The following is a 27,450-nucleotide window of genomic DNA, read 5'->3' as shown; positions in this document are numbered from 1 at the left end:
GGCCATGGCTGACGAGACCCCCCGGAAGGGCAGCTTCTCGGCGCTCGTCGGACACACCAACGGCCTCACCAAGCCCGCGTCCCTCGCCGCGGCCGCCGTCACCGCCAAGCCCGGCGGTGCCGGCGGCTCCAAGAAGCTCGTGATCAAGAATTTCCGAGGTGGGTGCGGGGCCGGCGGGCGGGCCGGGGGCGCCCTCGGCCGCCGCCCCGCGCTCCGCGGTCGCCCGGTCGCGGCGGGCCGGGCCGGGCCGGGCGCGGCGGGACCGGAGCTCTCGGCGGGGCGGCGTGGTCACCCCCTCCGCTCGCCCCGGCCCTGCGGCGGCGCGGCCCCCAAGCCCGCGCCTCTGGCCGGTCAGGAGCTCCCGCCTCAGCGTCCTCCCAACTGGGGGCAGTTTCGGGCAACTTCCAGTGTTGAGTAGAGTGTAACTATTCCGCGTCCTCCCGTTTGGGAAGTCCACTCGTTAAGTAAAAGAACAAGATTTTTATGTTTTCTACATCCGCTTACACTGGTCATCAGTATTCGATGTGTTTACTTAGCAAAACGAAGGTGGGATGGTTGCAGAGTCTGTAACCCGAGAGATTTATAAACACGGTACCTTGTACTGGGAAAACAATGTCCTGCGTTCCTTAGCTGTGTGCCTTTGAAGTACTTTTTTTGTAGAATGGTTTTTTGAAGACGTGTGATTGTTGGCATGGGTGCCGTTACCTACTGACTCTGTCTGCAATTACAGACAGACCTAAATTGCCTGATAACTACACTCAGGACACCTGGCAGAAGCTTCATGAAGCGGTGAGAGCCATACAGAGCAGCACCTCCATCCGCTACAACCTGGAAGAGCTCTACCAGGTAAGTAAGGTCCACAGGCGGCTAAGAGCAGAGCTTTACAGAAGGCTCACTGAGACGGAAACCGTCCCTGCATCCTGTTTCCCACTTACCTGACTTTTTTTATAGTGGTCTAAATAGCGCAACAGTCCAGCTCCGGTGAAACGTGACGCAGCCATGGATTTTGTGGTCCCCAGTGTTGTTTCAGAGACAATAGAGAAGGAGGTAATAGAATCCGAGTATCTGCCTCCAACAGGAACAGTAGGAGTTCTGCGGAATCCTGTCCCGAGTCAAGGAATGTTTTCTGTTTTTGGTGGTTGTGGGATTTTTATTTCATTTTCAGGCTTAAGCTGTTGAAAGGTATTTAAATTTAACCCATTTATAGGAGAGAAATGTGTTTCTAAGAGCCATAGGACTTTTAACATTTTCCAAATATGCAGCAAATTATTATCCATTATGTTATATACGAAACTCTTACCTACGTTTTAGGTAATAGAATAGCATTTATATTGATATATAGCTTCTCTATTAAGAGACTTGAGTTTAAATTTTTTTTCTAGGAGGGTTTGGGGGAGAGTGGATACATGTGTATGTGTGGCTAAGTCCCTTTGCTGTTAACCTGAAACTCCAACAGTGTCATTAACTGGCTGTACCCCAATATGACATAAAGAGCTTAACGTTCGATAATTGTAAAAAATAAGTAAAAACCTTTTCATGTTTACATAAGCAATTATGTTATAAAAATTATGGACACTGCAAAAAGTGCATTGAAGAAAATGAAAATCCCCGATATTTCTGCCACCCAAAGAAGACTGCTGTTGACAGTTTGATGAACATATGTGCCTTCTTTGTCTTAACTTTAAGTCTGTTGTGTGTTTTAACCACTTTATTAAGATATGGAATGTGTCCTTGAGTAAGTTTTAACAGATGTGTCCACTTGTAGAACATTCCGTCACCACAGACAGTGCCCGGAGGCCCCTGTGCGGCCAGCCACCCCTCCTCACTCCCAGCCCTTGGCAATCACTGACTTGCTGTCTGTTGGTACCTTCTGCCGTTTCTAGAACCTCATCTGAATGGAACTGTGCCTCTTGCAGTCTCTTGTACCTGGCTCCTTTCACTTAGGGTAGTGCTTCTGCATTTGGTGTGGGCCTTTTGACAGTAACTGGTTTCTTTGTCGCTGAATACTCTGGGTACCACAGTTGGTTATCGTGAGTTAATGAATATCTGGGTTTCATAAGACATTTCATAGCTTTTTCACAGTGGTGTCATGAGTTTTTGTCTCTGCCAGTGCCGTGTGAGAGTTTAAGATGCTCCATGTCTATGCCAATGTCTGGTATTGTCAGTCTTTAATTTTTGCTGTTCTAGTTTGGTATGCAGCAGAATTTCACCTTGGTTTTAATTTGCAATTCCCTAATGATATTAAGTATCTTTTCTTGTGCCCATTGCCATTCCTTATACCTGCTTTACTGAAGTGTGTGTTCACATCTTCTGCTCATTTTTTATGGTCTTGTTTATTTTCTTACCATCGAGTGTTTGGGGTTATTATGTATTCTGCGTACATATCTTATTTCAGATATTTGCCTTGCACTTATGTTCTCCCAGTTTACAACTTGCCTTTTGAGTCTCTTAGCTATGGCTTTCAGAGAGCAGAAGTTTTAAATTCTGAGGAAGTCTTTGTATCAATTTGGTCTTTTATGGATTGTGCTTGTAGTGTCTGTCTGAGAAGTCTTTGCCTAATCTAAGGTGGTGTGGATTCTCTCTTATTTCTTTGTGGACATTTCAGGGGTTTCAGTTCCACACTTAGGTGTGTTATCTGTTTGCAGGTGAGTAGTTGTATCTCTTGTGGGCTGTACATCCAAGCTCATTGTCCTCCCTGTGGATGTCCGCTTGGTCCAGTGCCGCGTGGCGAGGCGTCTGAGCTTCCCCCAGCGAGCTGCTCTGTCCCTTCATCAGAAATTGCTGTCCAGATGAGAGCCTGAAGCCTCAAAGTCTGGAGCACTGGCCCTCCAGCTTTATCCTTTTTTAGATAAACTTGTTTTGGCTCTTCTAGGTCCATTGTATTTCTGTATGAATTTTAGAATCTGTTTGCCAGTTTCTCAGAAAAGCGTTCTAGGATCTTGGGTGGGATTCTGTGGAATTCTAGGTGAGCGTGGGAAGAGTTGTATCTTGACATCACTGACCCCAGCTGCTCACAAGGGCAGCTCTCGCTTAGTTGGGTCTCAACAGTGTGTTCTAGTTCATTGCATAGGTCTTGTGAAATTTATCCCTAAAAGCGGTTCATATTTTTATAGTGTTATAAAAGGTGGTATAAATTTTGATTTCTTGATAGTGTGTATAAATACAAATGATTTTATACATTGATCTGTTGTGCTATGTCTTGCTGATTGCACTTTTTTCTGTAGCTTTTTTTGTAGGTAACGTTGGATTTTCTATACTGACAGTCACATCGCCTATGAATAGAAATAACTTCCCTTCTCCCTTTCTAATCTACATTCCTTTTATTTCCTTTTCTTGCCTGATTACACTGAGTAGAGCCTCTGATGGCTAATAGGAATGTGAAGAGCAGGTACACTTGTTTTGTTCTCGGTCTTGGGAAAAAAAGCTGTTAGTCTTTCATCATTTAACATCATGCGATGCTAGCCGTGGGTTTTCCCGGAATACGCATTATCAAGTTGAGGAAGTTCCTCTCTGTTCCTATTTTGCTGAGCACTTTTATCAGAAATACATGTTGGATTTTGATAAATTCTTCTGTGACTGTCGAGGTGGTCGTCTGATTTTTGTATTTTAGTTTGCTAATTACATTGATTGATTTTTCAAATCTTAGACTGGTCTTTCATTCTGGAATAAATCCTGCTTGGTCATGAGTATTACCTTTTTTTTATGTATTGTTAGATTCAGTCTGCCAACCGTGTGTTAATTTTTGTATCTGTGATAACAGAGGATATTGATATTGATATTCATGTAATGTCTGTGTCTGATTTTGTTGTCAGAGTAATGTTGGCCTCAAAAAATGAATCGGAAATATTCCCTCCTTTACATTTTCTGGAAGACTTTGTATAGAGTTGGTATTATTTCTCCCTAAATGTTTGAGAGAATTCCCCAGGGAAGCCATCTTGGCTTTCTTGGTGGAAGGATTTTCAACTACAGGTTTCCTTAGTGGATATGAAACTGTTCAGTTTACCCACCTGCTTGAGCTCACTCTTCTGCTGCGGCGTCTAGTCTGCCGTTCGTGCCATCCAGTGTGATTTTCCCTTGCGTTGTTCTCCTCTCTAGGTGTTCAGTTTGAATCTGGTTTGTATCTTCTCTGTCTGTACTCAACTTTTTTGGCGTGTGGACGTGGTTCCATCTCCTCTGCGTCCTGATCTGCCAAGCCTTCATTCCGGCTGCCTGGCATGGTTGCTTTTTCTCCCCAGTGAGTTGTGTTCCTCCCTTTGGCCTGTGCAGCAGCTCTGACTAGATGCAGACACCGTGGGTTCTGACTTGTGTGCTGGATGCTTAGTGTTCCTGTGAACATTCTTGAGTTTTGTTCCCGACTTGGTTAATTTATTTGGAGTCAGTTTGACCTTTTAGACTGTTGCCTGTAGGTGTGCCAGGCAGGACTAGAGCATGGTTTTGTCCGGGACTAACCGCCCCGCTGCCAACGCAGAACCTTCCTGAGTCCTCAGCTCAGGGCGCCCGCTCTGCGGCCTGGACACTGGACGCCCGAGTGGTCAGTGCTTGTCTGTCTTCTGTCTGCCGAGGTCACTGCCTCTCAGAACCCAGTGTGCAGTGCTTTGAAAACTGCAGTTTTGTGTATTATTTCAGTAGCAGGTGAGGCTTGTTCCTTTGCTTTGTCTGGGCCAGAAGCAAGTGTCCCACCACGTGGCCAAACTCAGGGGCTTTTAATTTAGTAAAGCATTACATCTTCCAGCTAGGGCTCATTATTGCTCTTTTCCTGGAGATTTGACTGTCTGGTATCAATTGCCCAGTGTTTTCTTGGTTGGACTTTTACCCAGGATGTGTTTCATCGTGGTTACCTTGGATACCATCACAGATGGTGTTTCCAGGTGTCCTGGTGGTGTGTCTTGGGACCTTGAGGCTCGGGGTGCTTCCCCCCACAGTGGCACCACTCCTCCTGGGGGGCATCTCTGGAGGGCCTGAGGGATCAGTGGCCGCCCTTTGGAGGCAGGTGCGCGGGTGGGCACCTGGCCGCTCCGAACTTAGGAGTGGTGTGTGTCTACAGGGTGAGCCGCTCAGGTCATGTGGTGCAGGTTGGGGGGAGAGTCGGTGGCGTGGTGGGGACGTTACCCTGGGCTCTGGCGGCGTGGACAGTGCTCGCCTTGGGGCCTCAGCATAGAGCCCCAGCTTCTGTGCTGGGGTGGGACGCACTTTGCCAGAATCTTTTGTTTGTTAACGGTCCTCACCAGAGCTTGCAAGGTTGGTTCTGTTTGAGGAGGTTTTCAGGATGTTGGAGGGAGCACCTCTTGTTTTGATGTTGACCAGTTTCCCCAGAGCAGGTCTGGCCTCCCCCTCGCAGGCAGCCAGGCCTGCAGAGGCCTCTGCGGAGGCCAAGGGCAGCTTCAGCCCACCTGCCGCTCCTCACTTGGCCTTTGTTTGCTGGGAAGGGATGTTCTGACCATGATGATGAGCCAGTAGATCCACACCCCACTCAGTTCTTCCTGTGACGCGAGGAGGAGGAGGAGAGTTTGCATACATAGATCTTCTCTGAAGTTAGGTGTGAAATCCCAGCTCGCTGGAGAAAGTGTATCTGGGTGTCTGTGTCTTAGTCCTACCTGTCAGCTCAGTGAAACCGTGGGAACCTGAACGTTTTCAAGAAGAGTTTCGGGGAAGGCTGTGTGTTGATTTCAGACTAGATTTTTGTTTTGCTTTTGATTTTTTAAACAATGGAGATGTTGTTGACTGCGGCGCAGCGTGGCGAGCCAGGTTCACACGCGGTCTTACGCGTTATGTATATATTCTTATATATACACACGTGTGTAACATATGTATTCTTAATGTTCCTTCACTTGTGGTCTGTCCCAGGAGGTTGGCTGTGGCTCTCTCCACAGCGGCCCTTGTTGCTCATCCATCCTAAGTGTAAGAGTTTGCATCTGCCGACCGCCAGCTCCTGGGCATCCCTCTCATCCCCCCTCCCCCTCTGCAATCTTGAGTCTGATCTGTGTGGATTTCAGGCTGGTTTTGATGCTCAGACTCAAACCTGTCACAGGGAACTTGCACTTGAGAAAAGCCACGCTGCTGGTGCTGAGTCCTGGAGTGAAGTCTCCGTGACCCCTGTACCTACTGAGCTTGGGGAAGGAGAGTGGGGTGGACTCGGGTGCTGGTGTATCCACAAGGTGGATTCAAGAGAGCAAGGGAGCCCGGAAAGTGGGAGATGGGTGGACACTTTACTTGATGGCCTGTTGGAGAGCGTGAAGTAATGGAGAGTGAGTTTAGTGCACGAGTTACTCAGAAACGCAGTATTCAAGTTCAGATAGCTTAGGCTTAACAGCAAGGATTCTGTAATTCACCAACTTGGTCACTCCTGGAAGTCGGTCTTCTGTATGAGGGAATCACATCCCGGCTTGGGACTGGGGCTGGGAGGGTGGGCGTCCTGTCCCCTTGGAGTCTCCTGGGCCTCCCTATCCTTCGCTCCATACTCAGGCCCATTTTTGCGCTGCTCTTCACTGGTTTCTCATGGGCAGGAACCTGGGGAGACAGCATCCCGTGCGGTGGGCTTGTAGCATTCAGACACGCCTGGCACCCACTCCGGTGACCAGGGCGGGGCGGCTGGAGGAGGCAGCTCACTGCCGAGGCCGAGGGCTGGGCCTGGCTGCTCCGTCCGTGGAAGGGTCAGGGGCGCGGTCTCCCCCGGCCGCTCTGTCCGTGGAAGGGCCGGGGGCGCAGTCTCCCCTGGGCCGCTCCATCCGGTGGAGTGGTCAGGGGCACGGTCTCCCCCGGGCCGCTCCGTCCCGTGGAAGGGCCGGGGGCGCAGTCTCCCCCTGGCCGCTCCGTCCCGTGGAAGGGCCGGGGGCTCAGTCTCCCCCAGGCCGCTCCTTCCTTGCAAGGGTCGGGGGCGCGGTCTCCCCCGGGCCTGGAGGGCAGTGTTTGTTTTTCACTTTTCCCCCTTCCAGCTGGTTTGCTCCTGGATGTGGGAGGCGCTCTCTCAGGGGCAGTGTTTTGCTGGGACACTCGTCTGTCCTGACACAGATAAGCCTGTGCAGAGCGGGTGTGGCGCTGTGGGGAGGGAGGCAGGGCTGGGAGATTGACGGGCTGCCCAGCTGGCCGAGGAAAACCCCTTCGGTCTGCTGCCTGTGGGACCCGGGTCCTGCTCACCCTCTCTGGGCGCTGCGTCCCCTAGACCTGTGCTGCCCACATGGCCCCACAGGGGGCTTCGTGCACCCAGAGAGGGATTTCTAGATTTCCAAGTGTGACTAAACCTCCTGAACTAGTTCTAGGGAGAAGGGCCTGCAGCGTCTCTGCCCCGCCGGCCCCCCCGCGGGGGCAGAGCAGGTGACGGGCTCCTGTAACACGAGGACGCCAGCAGTGAGTCAGCAGAGGCTGGGTGACGGCGCCCGGCCCGCCTGCGCCTCGGGGCTTGGCTCCAGATTCCAAGTTAAAAACAGCCTCAGTGGACTTTATGTAAATAGTGAGCACATGCCAAACAGGGCACATACGAGGGGGAGCTAGCTGGTTACAGAATCCGCCAAACAGCTCCCAGCCCGGAAAAGGCCGTTGTGAGGACACTGACACGCGCCTCAGGACCTGGAGCTTCAGAGGTGCTCCCGAAAAGATGCCCTTCGTGAAGGGCACACACCACTGAGTGTGTCTTGATTTTTACCAAAGGAAATATGTTTTCTCCGTGTATTAAGGTAAAAACTTAATTTTTAATAATTATATTTGTAAAGCCAGGCTTCAGCAGTATGTGAACCTTGAACTTCCTGATGTTTAAGCTGGTTTTAGAAAAGGCAGAGGAACCAGAGATCAAATTGCCAACATCCGCTGGATCATGGAAAAAGCAAGAGAGTTCCAGAAAAACATCTATTTCTGCTTTATTGACTATGCCAAAGCCTTTGACTGTGTGGATCACAATAAACTGTGGAAAATTCTGAAAGAGATGGGAATACCAGACCACCTGACCTGCCTCTTGAGAAATCTGTATGTAGGTCAGGAAGCAACAGTTAGAACTGGACATGGAACAACAGACTGGTTCCAAATAGGAAAAGGAGTACGTCAAGGCTGTATATTGTCACCCTGTTTATTTAACTTCTATGCAGAGCACATCATGAGAAACACTGGACTGAAAGAAACACAAACTGGAATCAAGATTGCCAGGAGAAATATCAATAACCTCAGATATGCAGATGACACCACCTTTATGGCAAAAAGTGAAGAGGAACTAAAAGCCTTCTTGATGAAAGTGAAAGTGGAGAGTGAAAAAGTTGGCTTAAAGTTCAACGTTCAGAAAACGAAGATCATGGCATCCGGTCCCATCACTTCATGGGAAATAGATGGGGAAAGAGTGGAAACAGTGTCAGACTTTATTTTTTTGGGCTCCAAAATCACTGCAGATGGTGACTGCAGCCATGAAATTAAAAGACACTTACTCCTTGGAAGGAAAGTTATGACCAACCTAGATAGCTTATTCAAAAGCAGAGACATTACTTTGCGGACAAAGGTTCGTCTAGTCAAGGTTATGGTTTTTCCTGTGGTCATGTATGGATGTGAGAGTTGGACTGTGAAGAAGGCTGAGCGCCGAAGAATTGATGCTTTTGAACTGTGGTGTTGGAGAAGACTCTTGAGAGTCCCTTGGACTGCAAGGAGATCCAACCAGTCCATTCTGAAGGAGATCAGCCCTGGGTGTTCTTTGGAAGGAATGATGCTGAAGCTGAAACTCCAGTACTTTGGCCACCTCATGCGAAGAGTTGACTCATTGGAAAAGACTCTGATGCTGGGAGGGATTGGGGGCAAGAGGAGAAGGGGACGACAGAGGATGAGATGGCTGGATGGCATCACTGACTCGATGGACATGAGTCTGAGTGAACTCCGGGAGTTGGTGATGGACAGGGAGGCCTGGCGTGCTGCGATTCATGGGGTTGCAAGAGTCGGACACGTCTGAGCGACTGAACTGAATGACTACTGGAACAAAAGTCTTTGTTAGGACATTATACCCCCTTTTTTTTTTAAGAGGGAAAAGGACAGTAGATCTTGGAGTGAATTATAAAACCATTAAGTTTGAGAAAGGAAGTGAAGGATATAGAAAGAAAACGTGGATGGGAACCCGTTGTTCTCATTAACGCACAGAATGTAAGGGAAAGGTATTCTTGTTTTCTTTTTCCATGTTCTCTTTTGAACCTTATAAGTATGCATGTGTTTTGTATATTATGTATTTCTTTACATAGTTATTATCGCTATAAAAACGTAAGTTGCCCTTATATTTGAGTAGAGATTCTAAAATGTGTCCGTTCTGTATATCCCACATACTTTTTTAAACTGTTCAGAAATAGGCAGTAGAAACACTGCATTTCTCTTTATAGTATTTCATATTTGGATTGGATCAGATGCTGATTTTGTACATGAGATTTGAAAGAAAATTTTATTAGAACTGGTAAGAATATACAAGTATTATTTCTTTGATGTGGATCGATAATATTCTATGAAAATTGTTTCCGCCACAAACACTTGTTTCTTCATTAATTTAAGCCAAATTTAAGAGTCGCCCCACACTTGGGACCTTGGTCCTTGAGCTCCTTTTGGACCGTCACCCACTCGTGAGCCTGAAGGGCCCTGGATCTCCTGTCCCCTCCCCTGTCAGGGGTGGTCTTAGAGTCTGGAGCCCTGGGTCTCCTGTCCCCTCCCCCCTGCCATGGGTGGTCTCCCTGGGTCTCCTGTCCCCTCCTCTGTCAGGGGTGGTCTCAGAGTTTGGAGCCCTGGATCTCCTGTCCCCGCCCCTGCCGTGGGATCGTCTCCCTGGGTCTCCTGCCCCCTCCCCTGCCGTGGGTGGTCTCGGAGTCTGGAGCAGGTGTTTCTGGGCGGGTTTCACATTGTGATCCTCGGGGTTGGCTCACTCCTCCCTGCAGCCCCACCGCAGACAAGGGCCTGTGGGCTCAGGCCCATTTTGGTCCTCAAGTGAGTGGAGTGCAGCCAGGACCAGAGGCTGCTGGGCAGGGAGCCTGGGGGCGTCGGGAGAAGCCTGGCCCCTCGGGGCCCCATCCTCGGGCGGGCGTCGGGGCGCCGCCGCGCCCGTGCTCTGGGCCCCTGCTGCTGCGGAGCTCTCTGCTGGTCTCCGGCGCCCCAGCAGCGGTGGCCCTGAGCCACTGTGACGGTGCAGCCTGTGTGCGTGCTGAAGGGCGCCTTTCTGTTGCGATTATAGCTGTTTGCACAAATACACTTTTTTAAAGAACAAGTTTGTCATTCGTAGCGAATAACTGGTTATTCCTTTTGTCTTCAGGCTGTTGAAAACCTTTGTTCCCACAAAGTGTCCCCCACGCTCTACCAGCAGCTGCGCCAGGCCTGCGAAGGCCACGTCCAAGCACAGATCCTTCAGTTCAGAGAATATCCTTTTTTTATTTAGGCGATTCCTGTTCATTACCTAAATATTTTGAAACTGAACGCTAATAGAATAAAGAATGAACGAACATCCTTAATATTAAAACAAAAACTTTTAAAATTATCTTTTATTTATGGAAACAAAACCTTGCATTTATATCATACAAAACAGATTTTTTTGAAGTGGAATTTTTTACCTTTAAACTTCTTTGCTGATTAAGTGAGAGTGTCCATTTCTTAAGACTGGTTTGAAGTATTTAGGAAACATTCTAAAAAATATCTTAAAGTTTGAGTTCTGCTATTCTTTATTCTTGTTCTTAAAACTCTTGTTGATTTTCTGTGGCTTATAACCGGTTGCCACAAACTTGGCCACATGAAGCAAGCCTTGCCTGTCTACTCACAGTGTGCAGCTGGGGGCGCAGTGGTCTTCAGCTCAGGGCCTCGCTGCCTGAGACCCCCCTGGGCCTTTGCTGTTGGCAGCAGGCCCGCTTCCTCCCTCCGGGGCCGGACCCGGGCAGGGGGCAAGGGTACAGGGCGGGCGTGAAGGGATGAGGCAGGTGCATCACGGTTCGCAGGGGCATGTGGGGACTCAGAAACCACACTTGTGGCTTCTGAGCTTCTGGTCTTTCAGTAATCTGAGTACTAAATAGATGCGGTAGTCTGTGGTGAAGAGAGCTGAAATTAAGAGGTAAAAACTGCAATAAATCAGCCTGTTTTCTGAAGCTTTCCTTAGCAGCCCTGCACAGACTCACTAGACAGTGTGTTGTTTCTCAAGAAGATTAACACGTGCTGGCAGGACCACTGCAGACAGATGGTGAGCTTGCCAACGGCCTCTGCGATGCTGGCGGCCTGGGCGCCTCCTCCCTGTGCCGGCCTCGGTGCACGGGCAGGGCAGGCGGGTCGTGAGCGGGGCTTGGGGTCTGTCCTGTTCAGGGCCTTCAGACCACACACACCAGTAGCCCCGGGCCTGGGACTCTGGTGAGCCTCTGAAGTTTTCCTTGATCTCAGTTTGTGCCTGAGAATCAAGCCCGAATCCCAGGGCTTCCCAGTACCTATGGACAGCCAGGCTTAGACTTAGTGGCTGTGTTGATTCTAATTTGGCTTTATGCGTGTGAGTTTTCAGGGTGGCCTGGCTGAGAGTTAGGAGAGGGGGAGCAAGGGCAATGTCAGTAGCTCTCCCGAGTGGGTTGGACGCTTTTGTTTCCTAACGGAGGTAAGTGGTGACAGCAAGAGAGTCTCTTCCAGGCCAAGCACTGCGTGAGTGGTAGAAATGGGCGAATGTCCGTCAGGAAGGTTCTGTTTACTTGTGTGAGCAAAGCTCCTGGACAGAGTCTGGGGAGCTCCCTGAGAGGAGAGTCCTGGGCCCCCACGCCCCCTGAGCCTGCAGAGCCAGTTGAGGGCCGCATGCCCACGTGCCAGGAAGGAATGCTGGAGCCCAGGCTAAGGGCATTGAGCACATCAGTGAGGAAGGGACTGAGCTCACATGTGTCTCGGAGGCCGAGTGCTCTGAAATCCCTCGTCAGATTTTCTGGATGAAAGAGGAAAAGCCAGCACCAAGGGGAACAATTAGATTCAGGGATGTCAATCCTGAGAGGGTCTTGGTGAGGCAGCCGTGTTAGATCTGAGACAGCAGCATGACCGCTCAGAGGCCTGGCGTGGACTGACTTGGCCCTCTGCCCCCAGATCATGATCCGGAGCATCTTCCTGTTCCTGGACCGCACGTACGTGCTACAGAACTCCACGCTGCCTTCCATCTGGTGAGTGTCTGCACTGTGGCTGCCACGTGTGCCCGACTGTCTGTCTGTCCTCCGCGCCTCCTGGGCCCCTTGGTGGACCTCAGCCCGGGGCATCCATCTCTGAGGGGTGGCCACCGAGCTGGCAGCTGGCAGTCCCATGTGGTCTCCTGCGGGCGATGGAGTCCCGGGACAGGCCCAGCAGGCTCAGTCTCCACCACTCACTCTCCTCTGGGGAGGCTGAGCACGGGGGCCTGACTTCCCCCTGCTCCTCACGTGGGGCCTTTGGGGGGCCCTGTGAGCGGGACCCTGCGCCCCTGTTGCCCGGGTCCCCACTTGCTGCCTCCCGAGCAGCTCAGCCTGTGCGGGAGCCTGCCCCGGCTCATCCGCAGCCCTCCTGGCCTCCATCCACACAGACAGTCACTCCTGATTCGGGTGCTGTGCCCGGGACACATGGCTTGTGGGCGGCGGAGGGGGTGAGGGCGTGTCCTGCTGGCTGAGTGGGAGTTGCTAGAGCCCGAGCCGAGATATCAGCTTCCAGAAGAGGGTGCCTGCGGCCATGGCCAAACTTCCTCCTGATTCCTTGGGCAACGGGCAGAGGACGGGTGGTGGGCTCTGCTTTGCATCCTCATTCTGTGGTCCTGCAGCGCAGACAGACGCAGCAGCTGGAGCACGGGCTGGGGGGACACCGAGGACAGGAGACCCCGGGGCCCCGGGCAGGGTGGGGGGACCCACTGACTCACGCAGGAAACAGGCCACCCGGATGAGGGAAGAAGCACAAGGTGCGCCAGACTGTCAAAGAGGAAAATTAAAAGAAGTTGACGTGTGCACTAGCGAGTTAGCAAGTAAGTGTGTCTGGAGCTTCACCCAAAATTTGTCAAGAGTGAACCTAACACGTCTTGCTTTTTCTGTTTGTGCAGGGATATGGGGTTAGAGCTGTTTAGAAACCACATTATCAGTGATAAAATGGTCCAGACGAAAACCATTGATGGCATCCTGCTGCTGATCGAGCGGGAGCGGAGCGGCGAGGCGGTGGACCGGAGCCTGCTGCGGAGCCTGCTGGGCATGCTGTCCGACCTCCAGGTGGGCCCAGCCACCGACCCCACGCCACAGACGGGTCAGACCTCGGTGGAGACCACACCGTTCACACGTTGCTGAAAATGCAGAAGTGTTCTCCCTTCCACCCGGGGCGAGAACGTAGCCACCCCCAGCAGGGCCGTGGCAATGCAGCCAGCCGCCCTCGCCGTGGGGTCAGCCTTCAGGATGAGAGGCTTTGCTATAATTGGCCAGTAACTCTGCTCATTTTTTAGGTATATAAAGACTCATTTGAACTGAAATTTTTGGAAGAAACGAATTGTTTATATGCTGCAGAAGGCCAGAGGTTAATGCAAGAAAGAGAGGTGAGTCGCCGAGACGTTTGTGAAACGCCTTACTTTGTTTTCACAGATGTGTATCCAGGTGTGATTTCTAAGCGTCTGTCTTTTCACACAGGCGAACATTCCACTGAAAATCTCCTGAAAGCTACAATCTAGTTTCAATTCCCAGTAATGAGGTTCTTTCTTAGTATTTTGAGGGTTTAATTTCTCCCCCTATTTTAGAAACTTTTCCATTGTTGTCCCCCCATTAAAAAAGCCAGAAAAGCAGCTTCTGATTTACCTAAAGGAGCTCAAGATGAAAGAGTATGATAAAATATAATTGTGTGTGTGTGTGTGTGTTGGGGGGCGGGGTGCCTGTGCTGAGCCGTTTGCGGGATCTTAGTTCCCAGACCAAGGATTGAACCGTGCCCCCTGCAGTGGAAGCGTGGAGTCCTAACCACTGGAACGCCAGGAATTCTCTAAAGATAATGCTTAAATATGAAAGATAAACCCGATATGTTAACAGTTTTCATCTGTGTGAGACATTGAAAAAAATGACCCTAAAAGCCATGGGGGAATACCAGGTGACGGTAATCAAACCCCAAAACCTCTCTAGCTGGTTTCTCGGGTCTTAGAGCCCAACCCAAAAGGAAGCCCGGGGGCCAGCACAGGCTGGGGGGCAGTTCACGTCGGAGGGCGGCCTGGCCACCACCCCGCGCCAGGGCCTCAGGGACCCCTGCCATGGGGCCCCTGCTGTGCAGGCATGGGGCAGCACAGGCGCCCTTCACCCCCGGAAACTCAGAGTGTGGTTTGAGATCTGCAACCACTCTGGGGCCTCTGGAGAAAGCGTGTGATTGGTGTTCGCTGGCCGCACCGTGCGTGGACGGGGTGCTGTGACCTAGCCCGGGCCCCGTGTCCCTTCCCCACTCCCATCAGTCGGTGTTCCAGTTTGGCTTGTGTGCAATTCTGCTTTTTGTTTTACTAAAGCAGTGTTTGAACTTCTTGGGTCACATGAAGAATGTGTTTTGTTGCTGATGTGTTTCAATGTTCTTTCTGAAAGGTTCCAGAGTATCTTGACCACGTGAGTAAGCGCTTGGAGGAGGAGGCGGACCGCGTGATCACATACCTGGATCACAGCACACAGTGAGTGCAGCTCCGGGCTCCATCTGGTGGCCTCCTGGGGACGACGTCCCCTCCACTTCCCCACACACAGGTGTCTCACAGACTCGCTCGCTGCTCTCTGACCCTGGATGTATTTTTGGTCCTCGAGCAGCTTATTACTCGTGATTATTCAGCAGTCGTAAGTTACACTGACCAAGTCGCCTGTCTTGGGTTCCTATCCAGAGGAGTGATTCGGACAGAGATACTTGGTGTCTCTTTACCATTTTTAATTTACGTTATGAATCTGTCATTTATAAAAATGTTAATGGGGTATCACTGAATGTAGGCAGTTTTGGTTGTAAACTTTGGTTGGATATCTGATGTACTGATGTAGCTGTAATTATTTTGCTACTAAGTCCCATTATTTTCTCATTTCACTTAATTTTTTTCTCTAAATCGATGAGTATCTAGGGAGAAGTTCAAGGGAAAGTTTTTTGAGTGTCTGTGTCAGGCACATAATGTTTATTTAAGTGAGGAAGGTCAGAGCATAAACGTGGGAGATGGAAAAGAGAGATGTCTTAAGAGGGAAAGTGCTAAACTGTGTGCGTTGTGGTGGCTGGTTGTGGGGCGGGGGGGGCAGTGAAAGGAAGGGACAGCGTGACAGCTCGAGAGCACAGAGGGCCGGAGCAGAAATGCTGCCCCCACACGCGGAGCTGGAGGTGCCGCCGGGACCTCGGGGATGGGTGCAGTGAGACAGAAGACTGTCTGGTGGGACGCCTCAGCCTGCAGCGCCTGGTGCCCGGCCCCACGGCTGCTCCTGCAGGCTCACGCGCCCCTGGGTGCAGGTGCTGCAGAAGAGCCCCACCCTCCCCATCTCACCGAGAAGTGACTGCAGGCTAAGCGGAGGACTTGTAGAGAAGGGTGGTTCCCTGACTTAGGGTTTTGAGGAGCACTGAGGTGGCTTCTGCAGCGTCAGATGACTCAAAGGTCATCAAGTAAAAGGTGATTTTCATAGAAAGCAGACTCAGGAGGCCAGTAAACGAGCCCCGGGCTGCACGCCCCCTCCTCAGGGCGTTGGGACGGCTCGAAGCTGAGCCCTCGGTGCCCGGACCCCAGGTGGCTGCGGCCTCTCTCTGTCGGGGCTGCCGTGAGGGCCACGTGAGGTGGTGCAGGGAGAAGTCCCTCGAGTGGGCCCAAGGTTAGTAAGTCCTGGGACTGCAGTAGGGCTCTGATCTCTGAGAGCAGAGCTCAGCGAGCAGAGGCCTGGACCCCACAAGGGCGCTGTGTCCCCTTGTGCAGGGGACAGCCCCACACGCCTGTCTCCAGAATGTCAGGTTCTCTGTTGCATGTGACACTCCCAGACTGTAGGGAGTCGAGTTTTGATGTGTGATCCTGGGAGGACGCAGGTGGAAGTGAGAACAGAGGGGCCGCTGGGGCGGCGGGGGGGGCTGTGGGACCCAGTGGGGTGCGACTGAGGGCAGCAGTCCAGGAGCCCCAGGGACTGGAGCTCAGCTGGCCGGAGCGTGAGGGCCGCCGGCAGCCCCTCTGTGCGTGGTCGCCCCGTCTGCTGCCGCCCTCCTCGCTGGACTCAGCGGCCCGAGACCGGGTCAGCGCTGGCGTGGTCCCGTCCCTCGTGGTTGATGGGCTCCTTGTGCACCACCCCCCAGGAAACCACTGATCGCCTGTGTGGAGAAGCAGCTCTTGGGAGAACATTTAACAGCAATTCTGCAGAAAGGTAGATTTCCCACCGCTCGTGTGTGCACTGACCGCTTGTCCTGCATTCAGTAAGAGGGTTGGAGCAGCGCGGTGACAACGTGGGGCCATTGGCTGTAACACAGTCACTATGAGTCATCGAAGGGGGTGGCCCTCAGCCCGGGGGGGCCTTGGTTACCAGTTGTGTTGAAGGAGTGGGCAGGGAGCACGCACCGTTCGAGCTAAAGTCACAGGAGTCTGTCGGGGCTGAAAGACCCCCGCCTCTGGCGGGCAGACAGCCTCGCTGTGCTCAGGCCTGGGCTGACCACAAGCGTGGACGTGTGGCGGACAGCCAGCGGGCCTGACGGCTGCCTCCTGCCTGCGCGGCGGTCCCGGGGAGGGAGCAGACCTGGCCGCACACCCGGGGCTGGCGGTGCGGGTTCAGTGCCCCGTCCACCTGCCGCCAGAGCTCACGCTGCCGTGTGGTTTCAGGGCTGGACCACCTGCTGGACGAGAACCGAGTGCCGGACCTCACGCAGATGTTCCAGCTGTTCAGCCGCGTGCGGGGCGGCCAGCAGGCGCTGCTCCAGCACTGGAGCGATTACATCAAGGTGTGTGCGGCCCTGGGCGGGCGGGGCTCGTGGGGCCGCCTGGGCCCCGGGCCACAGAGCGGCCTCGGCTCCTTCACGGTCGGGGGGCCTGGCTGACCTGCCCACCGCCTTCTGGGCCCCTTGCGCACACGGCCTTGGGGATGAGTAGCAGCGGGCGAGCGTTTACAAGCTGCCGTTTGGCGCTTTGCTGTCAGCGTAAGCACTAGTGGGATGCTGCGCTTGTGATTTTCAGAAAGTTGCCTTTGTGAATCTACTGTTGAAACATAATTTCAGGCATGGCTCAGTGGGAACTGTTACACAGTTTGGTATGTCTGGGCAGGGTGTATGCGGCTTTGTTTCCTACAAATCCGGGATTTATGCATGTTTCGGTTATAAAAAGGCAACAGGAGTGATCCGTGTGGTGCTGGGCTTGGGTGGTGCACACCCGGCGAGGTGTAGGTGGACTTGTGGTCCATCTGGACGAGCAGGCGTAGACTGTGTCGGGCCGAGGCCTGGTCGTGCTGCTGCTCGGTTGGGGCCCGTGTGTCAGCGTTGGGGACCAGGCTGAGCGCACAGGCACACGCTCACTCTTCTCACTGCACACGGGTCTGTAACCATCAGGAAGAAGCTTCAACGCAGTAAGAAAGACGACGGGAACAGTCGGGCCTGCGCGTGGAAAGCTTGTACACGCACACACACCCCCAAGATCTTGTGCCGCTGTATTGAGCTGAGAGGCAGGAGTGACTCAGGCCGGGCCAGTGCTGGGCTTTATGCCAGGAGAGGCTGTGGGGGTTGAGGGTTCTGCTGCCCAGGGGTCCTGAAAGAGTGGGCACGGGTCCTGACACAGGAGGGCAGCTTTGCAGCGTCCAGTCTGGGCAGGACGTGTTGGATTGTGAACCTGCCCAAGTGTCTGCTGAGAGTGAGCTGTGACACCCCCCACCCCTGCAGGCCGTGCCGGGCCCTCTCCCCAAGCCTCTGTGCCGCTTCACCCGGGCCTTCCCGCCAGTGTCTGCCCCCATGTGCGCCCCTGACATGCAGCTCCTTGTGTGTCCTGTGGAAGCCAGCAGTTTGTGTGGTCCGATAGCCAGCTGTTATTGTCATACAGACTTCTAGTCGTGTTTAAATAGCATTTCTTAAATAAAAACGCAGGCTGAAAAGCAGAGTCTAAAGCACAGTTAGAAGTGAAAGAAAAAGAACTATAGTTAGAAAGTCCAAATAGGTGTAGACGGTTAAGAGGATTAATTTCTGAGGGAGTTATAAGTAAAAGTTCTTCCAGAAGCAGAATTGTAACCCTAAAGGTTAGTTGGCATACCCACTTAACTTTTCGAATGTGGACTACATTTGTGAGACTTCTGGAGTGATCAAGCATTGAATACTGGAAGTGATTAATGTGTTAAGCCATCGTGATTGTTCGATAGCAGGAGAGAAGCTGCTGTATCAGAGCCCTGTTGCTGACCTGCTGTGTTTTGCAGACTTTTGGGACAACGATCGTCATCAATCCTGAAAAGGACAAAGACATGGTGCAGGACCTGCTGGACTTCAAGGACCGAGTGGACCACGTGATAGACGTGTGCTTCCAGCGGAGCGAGAAGTTCATCAACCTGATGAAAGAGTCCTTCGAGACGTTCATCAACAAGAGGCCCAATAAGCCTGCGGAGCTGATCGGTAGGAAAGCACAACTCACGCAGAGGCTTCCCCAAGAGCAGGCGCCTCGCGGGGAGGATGGACTGTGCCTTAAAGGGACAGCCTTTCCGGAAACCACAGACAGCAGCGTGCGCTCTGCGTGTTGGATCCGCATGTGAGCACGTGGTGTCTCCACTGGGAGCGTGTGCTGGTAGTTTCGTGATGAAATGGAGCCTGACGTCACAGGAGCAGGACGAGACAAGCGGCTTTATCCTCGCCTGCACAGTCCCGGCCCCAGAGCTCCTCCTGCCCAGAAACTGGCCTGGGTTTGTCGTGTAGGAATGTTAGGAGGATAACTGTTGACCTCTCGACAGCGTGTGATAGGAGATGGCTATTCAGTCCCGACCTTGTATCCTCCAGTCAGTGTAAAATATGGTGGGATTGATTGGCATCTCTTTTAAATGATCCCTTTGTATACTTATTTCATGATAGCATCAAAATATACTCAGGATTCATGGAGTCTCATCAGTGAGGCAGTTTTTTGGAGTTGTCCAGAGGCGGCGGGCAGGGAGGTGTGAGGCAGTGGTACAGAGCTGTTGGAGGTGCCCGGTGGGAAAGTGGAGGTCACAATACAAGTGTGCACGTTTGCGACGTGCAGGATAAAGAACGATAAGGGGAAGAGCTAAGAAGAGCCAACGGGAGGAGACGCTCAAATGCACCTGTTTGATTTGGCCTTTGGCCACTTTATAGACTCTGGTTTCTCTAAAGACACATTCAGACCCTCGGGAGCTCGGATTCTCCCCTCGGGCAGGTCGAGGTGGCCTGTGCGTCTCAAAAGCAGGAGGGCAGGCAGAGCCACTCTGTCCCTGCGGGGTCGGCCCTGAGAGGAGTGCTTCCGCGTAAGGAAACCTTGCCCGCGTCTCAGCACATCCTGCTGGTGGGCTGCTCCGGTTTCTGGAGCAGTCGTGTGCCAGGAAGCTCCAGTGTGGGAGCACAGGGTGTGTTCTCAGGTGCCTTGAAAGCACAGATCTTAGAACATCAGGTGTTTGCCTTTTTGTTACATATAACATGTCATTTTGGGAAAGTTCCAAGTGTTATGTTCAGTTTTTTCTTGGAGAAATTAAAGATCTTCCTTTTTGTATTTAGAATATATATTGTATTGTATAGTGAATGCTTATTTTTCAAATAACTTCATCTCTTACAGCAAAGCACGTAGACTCAAAACTGAGAGCAGGGAATAAGGAGGCGACGGACGAGGAGCTGGAGCGGATGCTGGACAAGGTCATGATCCTGTTCCGGTTCATCCACGGTGAGCTGGGCTCCAGGCGTGCATCCGCAGTGCCCCGCCAGCCCGTCTCTCCCCTGCCCATCGACACAGGGCCAGGGTGGCGGCTGCTGTGGACGGAGCAAGGGTGTTTGTGGGGATTCAGCGGGAAGAGCTGGCTCACACATGCATGCGGTCGCCTCTTGGGCTTAGTCAGCCGCTGAGGTGAACATTTTCACGGCAACTGTCAAATGTCTCACGTGGTTCTTGCTTGCTTATAAATAGGTAAAGATGTGTTTGAAGCATTTTACAAAAAAGATTTAGCAAAAAGACTCCTGGTTGGAAAAAGTGCCTCCGTCGATGCTGAAAAATCTATGTTGTCGAAGCTGAAGCACGGTAAGCGCCTGGGGGTGGGGTGAGCGCCCGCACGCAGGGCCTCCCTGATGCTCACCCGCCATCCGCTTTGTCCAGAGTGCGGGGCCGCGTTCACCAGCAAGCTGGAGGGCATGTTTAAGGACATGGAGCTCTCCAAGGACATCATGGTTCATTTCAAGCAGGCAAGTTGTGTTCAAGTGTAACAGCTTTTTAAAAAATACGCTATTTTAAATTCTGTGACGTGATTTTGTACTTAAGTATACGAACTATGTAAAATCTTTGTCTTTAAAAATTACACTGTTAATGTTTCACATATTCAAAACACTTCAAAATGAAAAAGAAACATAACCCCTGGGGATTCCCTGTCGGTGCAGTGGTTAGGACCCCAGGCTTCCACTGCTGAGGGCCCAGATTCAATCCTCAGTCTGGGAACTAGGGTCCTGCCAGCTGTGTGATGCAGTTGGAAAAAAAGAAAAGAAAAGTAATTCCTAAAAGTGCACTTGAAACTCCGGCTTAAATGAGTTTAATGACCCATATTTGGGACAAAACTAAAGAAAAACCTTCCCAGTGGCGTTAGACCAGGGTGTGTGGCTCCAGTGGGCTGTGTTCCAGGGACTCAAACGAATGAAAACACAAGGTGAGCTGTAGCCTGGAAATGGGGTCACTCAGTGTCTAGAGGTTAATTCTTTTGGGTGCTCTTCTAAAGTGACCGTGTGTCTTGGTTTCTTGTGTTTGCAGTACATGCAGAATCAGAGTGACCCGGGCTCCATAGACCTGACCGTGAACATACTGACCATGGGCTACTGGCCGACATACACACCCATGGAGGTGCACCTGACTCCAGAGGTGAGCGCTCTCCAGCCGGCCCGGCTTTCACACACTGGTGCCCCAGGGCCCACGCACCTCGGGGAGTGTGGGAGTCACACGCTCGCTGAAAACCCTGACCATCTGTGTCATCTCTGGGAGCAGCGTTCACAGTGCACGCTCCTTGTCTCTGTCCGCCGGCTGCCTGTCACGAAGGCGCTGGTTTAGCTCCTGTGTGGGAGCCTCGGGCTTCCTTGGCTGGCTGATGCTCCCACCCGACATACCAGAGCCAGGCCCTGAGAGGGCAGGGACAGCGTGTGTGTGGCTGACATGGGCCCTTTGAGGGGGGTGGGGTGTGCCTGCCGGCGTGGGCCCAGGACCTCCAGGGAGGACAGCTGGGCCCAGGGCCCGGGCACCCGGGCAGACGTGCTGCTGCCTGGATCCGCCCTTCCTGTTCCCAGGGCAGAGTCTCCTGGAGTCTCCCGCTTCTGGCCCTCTAGCCAGTGTCTGTTGCGTCCTCTCCTTTGTTTCCTCTTGCCTGCACCCCAAATGCACATGTTCCCCGGAAGCCCCAGCTCCATCCCTCTCAGCCTCCAGCCTGTGTCTCCAGTCCCCCCACCCCAGGACCGTCGCGGCTGTCCCAGACTCAGCGCCCCCTCCCACATCTCCCCACGCGATGGGACGGGTCTGCACCCTTCCCCACACTCAGCCCGGCGCTCTCACACTCCCGGGGCTGGTGTGACCCTGCAAGTAGACGCTCTTCCCCGGAAAGCCTCCACGCCCCGTCTGTCCCTGCTGGTTGACACTCGTCTCTCACCCCTCTCTCCGCCCAGGGCATGCCTGCACATGCGGGCGCTGCAGGACTGGGCAGGCATGGAGGGGTGGCAGGGACGGGCCAGAGTCCCAGGGCCTCCCTGGGACAGGAGGAGCTGCAGCAAGGGTCATCCCACCAGACGCGGCCGGACAAGAGCATGGGCTCTGGCCACGTGGGCCATGGTGCGCCTGGGCGCAGAGGCCGCAGGGGGCCGAGGGAGCCTGCGGGGCTCGGGAGGGGGTGCAGGCCCCGCCGCCCCGGAAGGAGGTGCTGAAATGACGGCAGCACGAGGCTGCGTGCAGGTGGCCGCTGTCGGCGCACGGAGTAGGCCTCATTCGGCCCAGCGGTGGCTTAGGAACTTGCACACTGAGCCGATGGTGGTGTCAGAGTAAGCGTGTGCAGCAAAATCACACTCGTTTTCTTTTGCTGACAGATGATCAAGCTCCAGGAAGTGTTTAAGACGTTTTATCTGGGGAAGCACAGTGGGCGGAAGCTTCAGTGGCAGACGACGCTGGGCCACGCGGTGCTGAAAGCGGAGTTCAAGGAGGCAAGTCCTCTGTCTGTCACTTTCTATGTTTTGAAGCACATTTGTGAAAAGAATGTTCTTAAATTGCCATTAGACTTTGGTAGAAAAGTAGAAAGGAAGAAAGGTAGAAAGGAAGGGATTATTCAATATAACTCAATACTGGCTTTTCAAAGTCAGTAAAATGAAGTGGTCGAAGGGCTAATACTTTAATCAATAAAATTAATGATGTATTCTCACCTGATGTCTAGTTAGGAGTGTCTCAGCACACCCGCACACAGGCTAATCAGGATGTCTTCTCACCTGGTTTCTCGTTAGGAGTGTTTTAGCACGCCCGCGCACAGGCTCGTCAGGGCGCCTCCTCCCCTGGTGACTAGCCAGTAACTATCTCAGCACACTGCACGCAGGCTCATCAGGGCGCCTCCTCCCCTGGTGACTAGCCAGTACCGTCCCAGCACGCCTGCAGGCAGGCTCACCAGGTGTCCGCAGGCTGGCAGACACACTTGAGTGGCTCCTGCTCTTTCAGGGGAAGAAGGAGTTCCAGGTGTCCCTGTTCCAGACGCTGGTGCTGCTCATGTTCAATGAAGGGGACGGCTTCAGCTTCGAGGACATCAGGATGGCCACAGGCATAGAGGACAGCGAGCTGCGGAGGACGCTGCAGTCCCTGGCCTGCGGCAAAGCCCGCGTCCTCCTCAAGAGCCCCAAAGGGAAGGAGGTGGAGGATGGAGACAAGTTCCTCTTCAACGCAGAGTTCAAGCACAAGCTCTTTCGCATAAAGATCAACCAGATTCAGATGAAGGAGACAGTACGTATCCACTTCCTCCGCCTTCCCCGATTACAGGGGACTGTGGGTCTATAAGAGCTTCTTGACCCTCATTACACACCTGTGTCTGTGAGATGCTTTAGCATAGCTCTTACTACTTCTATACTCAGGAGTGAAACTCAGAAGGATACGCGTCTAACAGGTAACTTCCTGTCTGCACAAACGTGTCCTATTGAGGTCTTTGGTAGCCCACCTTCTGTCCACGTAGGGAGCACCTCATTCCAAACCTGGTGACCTGTCCTAACAGCTCTGCCCACCCCCCGCCATCCTCTCAGCCTTGCCACTGGGCTCCGTGTTCAGGCCGAGCATCTGTACTTTTGATCAGGCTCCCCAGCGTCACGGCTCCAGGCCGCTGCCCTCGGGCACCCTGCTGCAGGAGCCCTCGCACCTCAGGGCTGTGGTCCAGCAGATGGGCACCGTGGCCTTGTCGGGAAGCAGCTCCGTCCAGAGGGAGCGCCAGCGCTGACTGCACGGGCCTCACAGCCGCTCCCGCAGCTGCAGCGGGCTGGGGGTGCTGTCCCCCGGACGCTCTGTGCTGCCTAGTTGGGAGTACGTTCAGAGCACACGTAGAGAAATGTTCTTTGTGTTTTTATTTTTGAGCGATGTTTGGGCTGGTGTGGAGATTGTGTGGGTGACCTGAGACGCCTGTCACGGGGTGCCCTCAGCCTTTTCCGGCTTCCTCACGACTGAGTCACACAGAAGGACGAGGGGCTGGCGGGCACTCAGGCGGTCCTTCCCGGGTGGCCTGTCTGTCACCTCCATGGTCCACAGCTGGCTCTCCTGGAGTTGGCAGCGTTTCCTCCGCTGCACACACATAAACTCTCTTCTGGGGACCATGCCCTGTAACGTTCACGCACACAGTTTTTAAGCTGGGCCTCTTCCCAGGTCAGGACTGGGATTTTACGTGTGCAGAGTCGCACGTCGTGTGACTTGACTCCGAGAGCATGGAGCCCCTGTGCAGAGCCTGGCAGCACCTCGGGCCCGGCCTTCCTTCGGCTGAGGTGCCCGCCCAGCCGCACTCGTGCTTTCAGCTCCTGGTTTGGCTGTCTCGAGTCTCAGCTCCTCACCCTGGACTCGCCGGGTTAGAGGACGTGAGCTTTGCTGACGAGCACGCGCCAGGCTCCAGTCTCCAGCTCCTGGGGGTCCTGACCTTCCCACCTGCCTGCGTCCTCCCCCCGGGGGGCACGGGAGTGGTTCATGGCCAAGTTAGTGCGACTATCTTTGAGTCCCCGGAGCATCTTGATGCCATTTAGAAGCTCGTACAAATTAGGTGGCCGTCCCAATCCTCAGTTTTTCGTCTTTTAACGTGGCCATATCAGCACTACAGGGCTGAGACTGGAGAGGGAGTGCCAGCGTCCGCCTCTCGGCCACCCGCCTGCGGCGCCCCGCTGGTCCTGCCCCGCTCGTTCGTGGGTCACCGCGTCCGCCTCTTGGCCACCTGCCTGCGGTGCCCCGCTGGTCCTGCCCCGCTCGTTCGTGGGCCGCCGCGTCCGCCTCTCGGCCACCCGCCTGCGGCGCCCCGCTGGTCCTGCCCTGCTCGTTCGTGGGCCGCCGCTGGTGCTCGTTCGTCTTTTTAATGAATTCTTGATCTCGAGTCCCTGGCACATTTACTGTAACATCCCCTCTGGCTTGTAGGGAGTGCTCTGTTTACATTGAAGGGAGGGGACTGGTGGCAGGTGGCTCTGTCACTCTGGGAGAGTTCTCCCCACGTGAGTACAGTGGGAGCTTCAATCTGTTCCTCTGCAGTTTCTGACTTGAGGGTCAGCTTAAGGAAGACCTTCCTCTGACCCACATTTTAAAGAATGTTTACTTCTATTGTTCCAGTAGTCTGTATGTTTCAAATTTCCCCTGAAATAGTTCTCTGAGCAGCTAGAAGTTATCTTAGCATCAAGAAAGCATTCCAGCCACCCTCCTATTTTAAAACGTGAGTGGGTTCTCTCACAACCTACTAAACTGTCAGTTTTGTTAGAAATCAGGGTCACATATTACCGGGCAGTTTCTCGTTTCTGTTTTTTAAGTTCTGTTTCAAAGCCAGCACCCAAAGCCTTTTAATTGGTGTCACTATTCCTATAAATTCACTGATTTTGGTGCTGAAGTTCAGTGGTTTCACTGGAACAAAGCGGCAGAGCAGCACAGGGGCCCCCGCAGTCTGGCCTGCCCTCTGCCCTGAGCTCAGCAGCCCCCCAGAGGCGGCACCGGTGCTGAGCCGGGCGGCGGGCCCTCTCCCGCAGGTGGAGGAGCAGGTCAGCACCACGGAGCGCGTGTTCCAGGACCGGCAGTACCAGATCGACGCCGCCATCGTCAGGATCATGAAGATGAGGAAGACGCTGGGCCACAACCTGCTTGTCTCCGAGCTGTACAATCAGCTCAAGTTCCCAGTCAAGGTGAGCGGGCATCAGCTTGTCGAGTTGCTGCGTTTGCATACCCTTGGCACCGCGCGTCCCTGTCTCACGGCTTCTGGGGTCGGCTGTCTGTTCCCCGCCGTCGCTGGTCACTCGCCACAGAGGCCTCCCTCTGAGTGCGGAGAGAGAGCAGCTTTCCCGGTGCCCCGGTGGCTGCAGCGCCCTCCCCTCCTCCCGCCGTGGTCCCGGCCCCAGGCTCTCTGCCTCGGGAGTTTCCCCAGTGCCGGTGTCTGAGGGCTCCCAGCGGGCGTCTGGTTCTCGGTGACTGTGGCGTTGAGCTCAGGTGGACCAGGCCGTGGACGGGCCAGCAGGGCCGTGTGTTCCCCGAGCTTCCGCAGGCCCAGGGCGGGTGGGAGGGGGCCGGGGTCCCCTGCCCAGGAGACCCGGACGTCCAGCAGAGGCCACAGGGCGAGGCCTGCAGCTGTTGGGGCGGAGCGCTGCGCCCTGAGGGCCGGGCCTCCCCTTCTCTCAGGGGGACAGCATGCACCGGGCTGCGTGTGGTGTCCCCCGGTGACGAGAGCACAGCGTAGGGCGCAGTCTCCTCACAGGACGCTCTGCAGGCTGAGGGGCCCCCAACAGCTGCCTGCTCGGAAGACATCGGCTCGCGCTACGATGTTGACGTTCTTTGAAACAGGGAGCTTTGTCTGAGTCGTTCTGTTGTGAGCTTCTGGTCCTGCCCAGATGTGTGTAGACATGTGCCCTGACCCACGTGCTTCAGACGTGCACCCTGACCCACTCACTCAAGGTGAGCTGGACGCCCTGTGACTGGGGCCCTTGTTCTTCTTTTCCAGCCTGGAGATCTGAAGAAGCGGATCGAGTCTCTCATAGACAGGGACTACATGGAGAGGGACAAAGACAGCCCAAACCAGTACCACTACGTGGCCTGAGGCCCGCCCGCGCCCAGGACACACAGGACGCCCCTTCAGGGAGAAGCCCGCTCCACTGCGCCCAGGCCCCGGGGCCGAGCCGTGCGGCCGCTCGGGGATACTCGGAGAGGGCGGTCCTTGGACCACTTTCGGGGCCCCGGGACTCGCAGGTGGCGTGTCTTCCCTCCAGTGCTTCCTCCTGTTCCTTTAGGCGTTTAAGGATTTCCAGGGCTCCGCAGAGTGGCTGAGGTTGGGCGGGCAGGCAGTCTCCTTTGTAAGCAGTGTTCTTGTGCCAGAGCCGATGTCCTGTGTGTGTGCGCGCGTGTGTGTGCAGGCGTGAGACCCTCCGTGCTGCTTCCCGTCCCTGCAGGACCACTGTGCGCTCCCGACACAAGCTCTTAGGCCCAGAGCGGGTGCCCCTGACTGGTGGTCGGGGGGGAACCTGCAGTGTCCCAGCTGATGAATTCCGCAGCCCGCTCAGTGGCTTCTGTTCGTTCCTTTGCACCAAGTTTTAACCTGTGAGGCCTGGTTTCTGGACGAGGCTCCTCGCGAGCCCTCTGCTTCGTGGAGAGGAGGTCGCTCTGGCGTGTGTGACGCCGCGAGCCCGTCCCTGTCTCTGTTTCATTCCCACTGTGTTGCTTGCGTCCTCTCCCTGTGTGGGTTTAGCGGGAGCGCTGTGTCTTTGCCGCCCTAAGGCTGCGCCTGGCAGCCCCTGTTCTTGGCCCAGGGGCGACTGCTGTTTTACTTTTTCTAACCGCGTGTTTGTACGATGGCAACAGTCAAGTCTGGTTCTGTTTTTGCGGCCCTGGGCGGCGGCTGTCCTCCGTGTGACCACGTCAGCGCCTCGAGGAGAGCGACGCGGCGCAGAGGTGGCCCTGTGGGCCCTGCCGTCATGCGTGTGCATAGGGGACCCACGCTGTGGACGCTGGTTCATGTGGGAACCACAACAAAGATACTTTTGTGAGAACATTTAAAAGTACTTTATATTTTACATAATAGCATGTTTTGTTTTGATTAAAAGCTACCAAAGGAATTTTGATCATGGTGTAAGTGTTGAAAGCAATATTTTCTGGAATATACCAAGTTTATATCATTTGATTTTTGTGCTAAATTATTAAAAGATTCTCCCTTTTTGAAA

General features: G+C 53.8%; 1 protein-coding gene across 2 annotated transcripts; it reads left to right on the top strand.

The window, feature by feature from the left end:
* Positions 1-4: 4 nt before the first annotated feature.
* CUL4A (cullin 4A) lies at positions 5-27,450 on the top strand. 2 transcript variants are annotated; one of them, XM_025262546.3, is made up of 19 exons: positions 5-158; positions 731-846; positions 10,250-10,353; positions 11,092-11,161; positions 12,031-12,104; positions 13,001-13,163; positions 13,391-13,480; positions 14,496-14,578; positions 16,204-16,271; positions 16,721-16,839; positions 18,291-18,483; positions 19,646-19,750; positions 19,991-20,101; positions 20,177-20,262; positions 20,819-20,926; positions 22,132-22,245; positions 22,748-23,026; positions 25,276-25,428; positions 26,238-27,450. In XM_025262546.3, exons 1-19 carry the CDS (start codon positions 5-7, stop codon positions 26,331-26,333), a joined length of 2,286 nt encoding a protein of 761 aa, XP_025118331.2. In that variant the 3' UTR covers positions 26,334-27,450. The 2 variants fall into 2 exon arrangements, with proteins under 2 accessions (XP_025118331.2, XP_044782979.1); XM_044927044.2 differs by lacking the exons at positions 5-158; positions 731-846 and adding an exon at positions 6,876-7,670.

The sequence above is a fragment of the Bubalus bubalis genome, chromosome 13, assembly GCF_019923935.1.
Source record: "Bubalus bubalis isolate 160015118507 breed Murrah chromosome 13, NDDB_SH_1, whole genome shotgun sequence".
Lineage (NCBI taxonomy): Eukaryota > Metazoa > Chordata > Mammalia > Artiodactyla > Bovidae > Bubalus > Bubalus bubalis.
Note: the sequence above shows the minus strand (reverse complement) of the source record. Positions and strands in the feature narration are given on the sequence as shown.

Excerpts from the sequence above, each read along its gene's own strand:
- CUL4A (XM_025262546.3), top strand. The coding sequence starts at position 5 with ATGGCTGACGAGACCCCCCGGAAGGGCAGCTTCTCGGCGCTCGTCGGA. Across the intron at positions 847-10,249 it reads ACCTGGAAGAGCTCTACCAG|GCTGTTGAAAACCTTTGTTC; the intron begins GTAAGTAAGGTC and ends TTTTGTCTTCAG. Across the intron at positions 14,579-16,203 it reads TACCTGGATCACAGCACACA|GAAACCACTGATCGCCTGTG; the intron begins GTGAGTGCAGCT and ends ACCACCCCCCAG.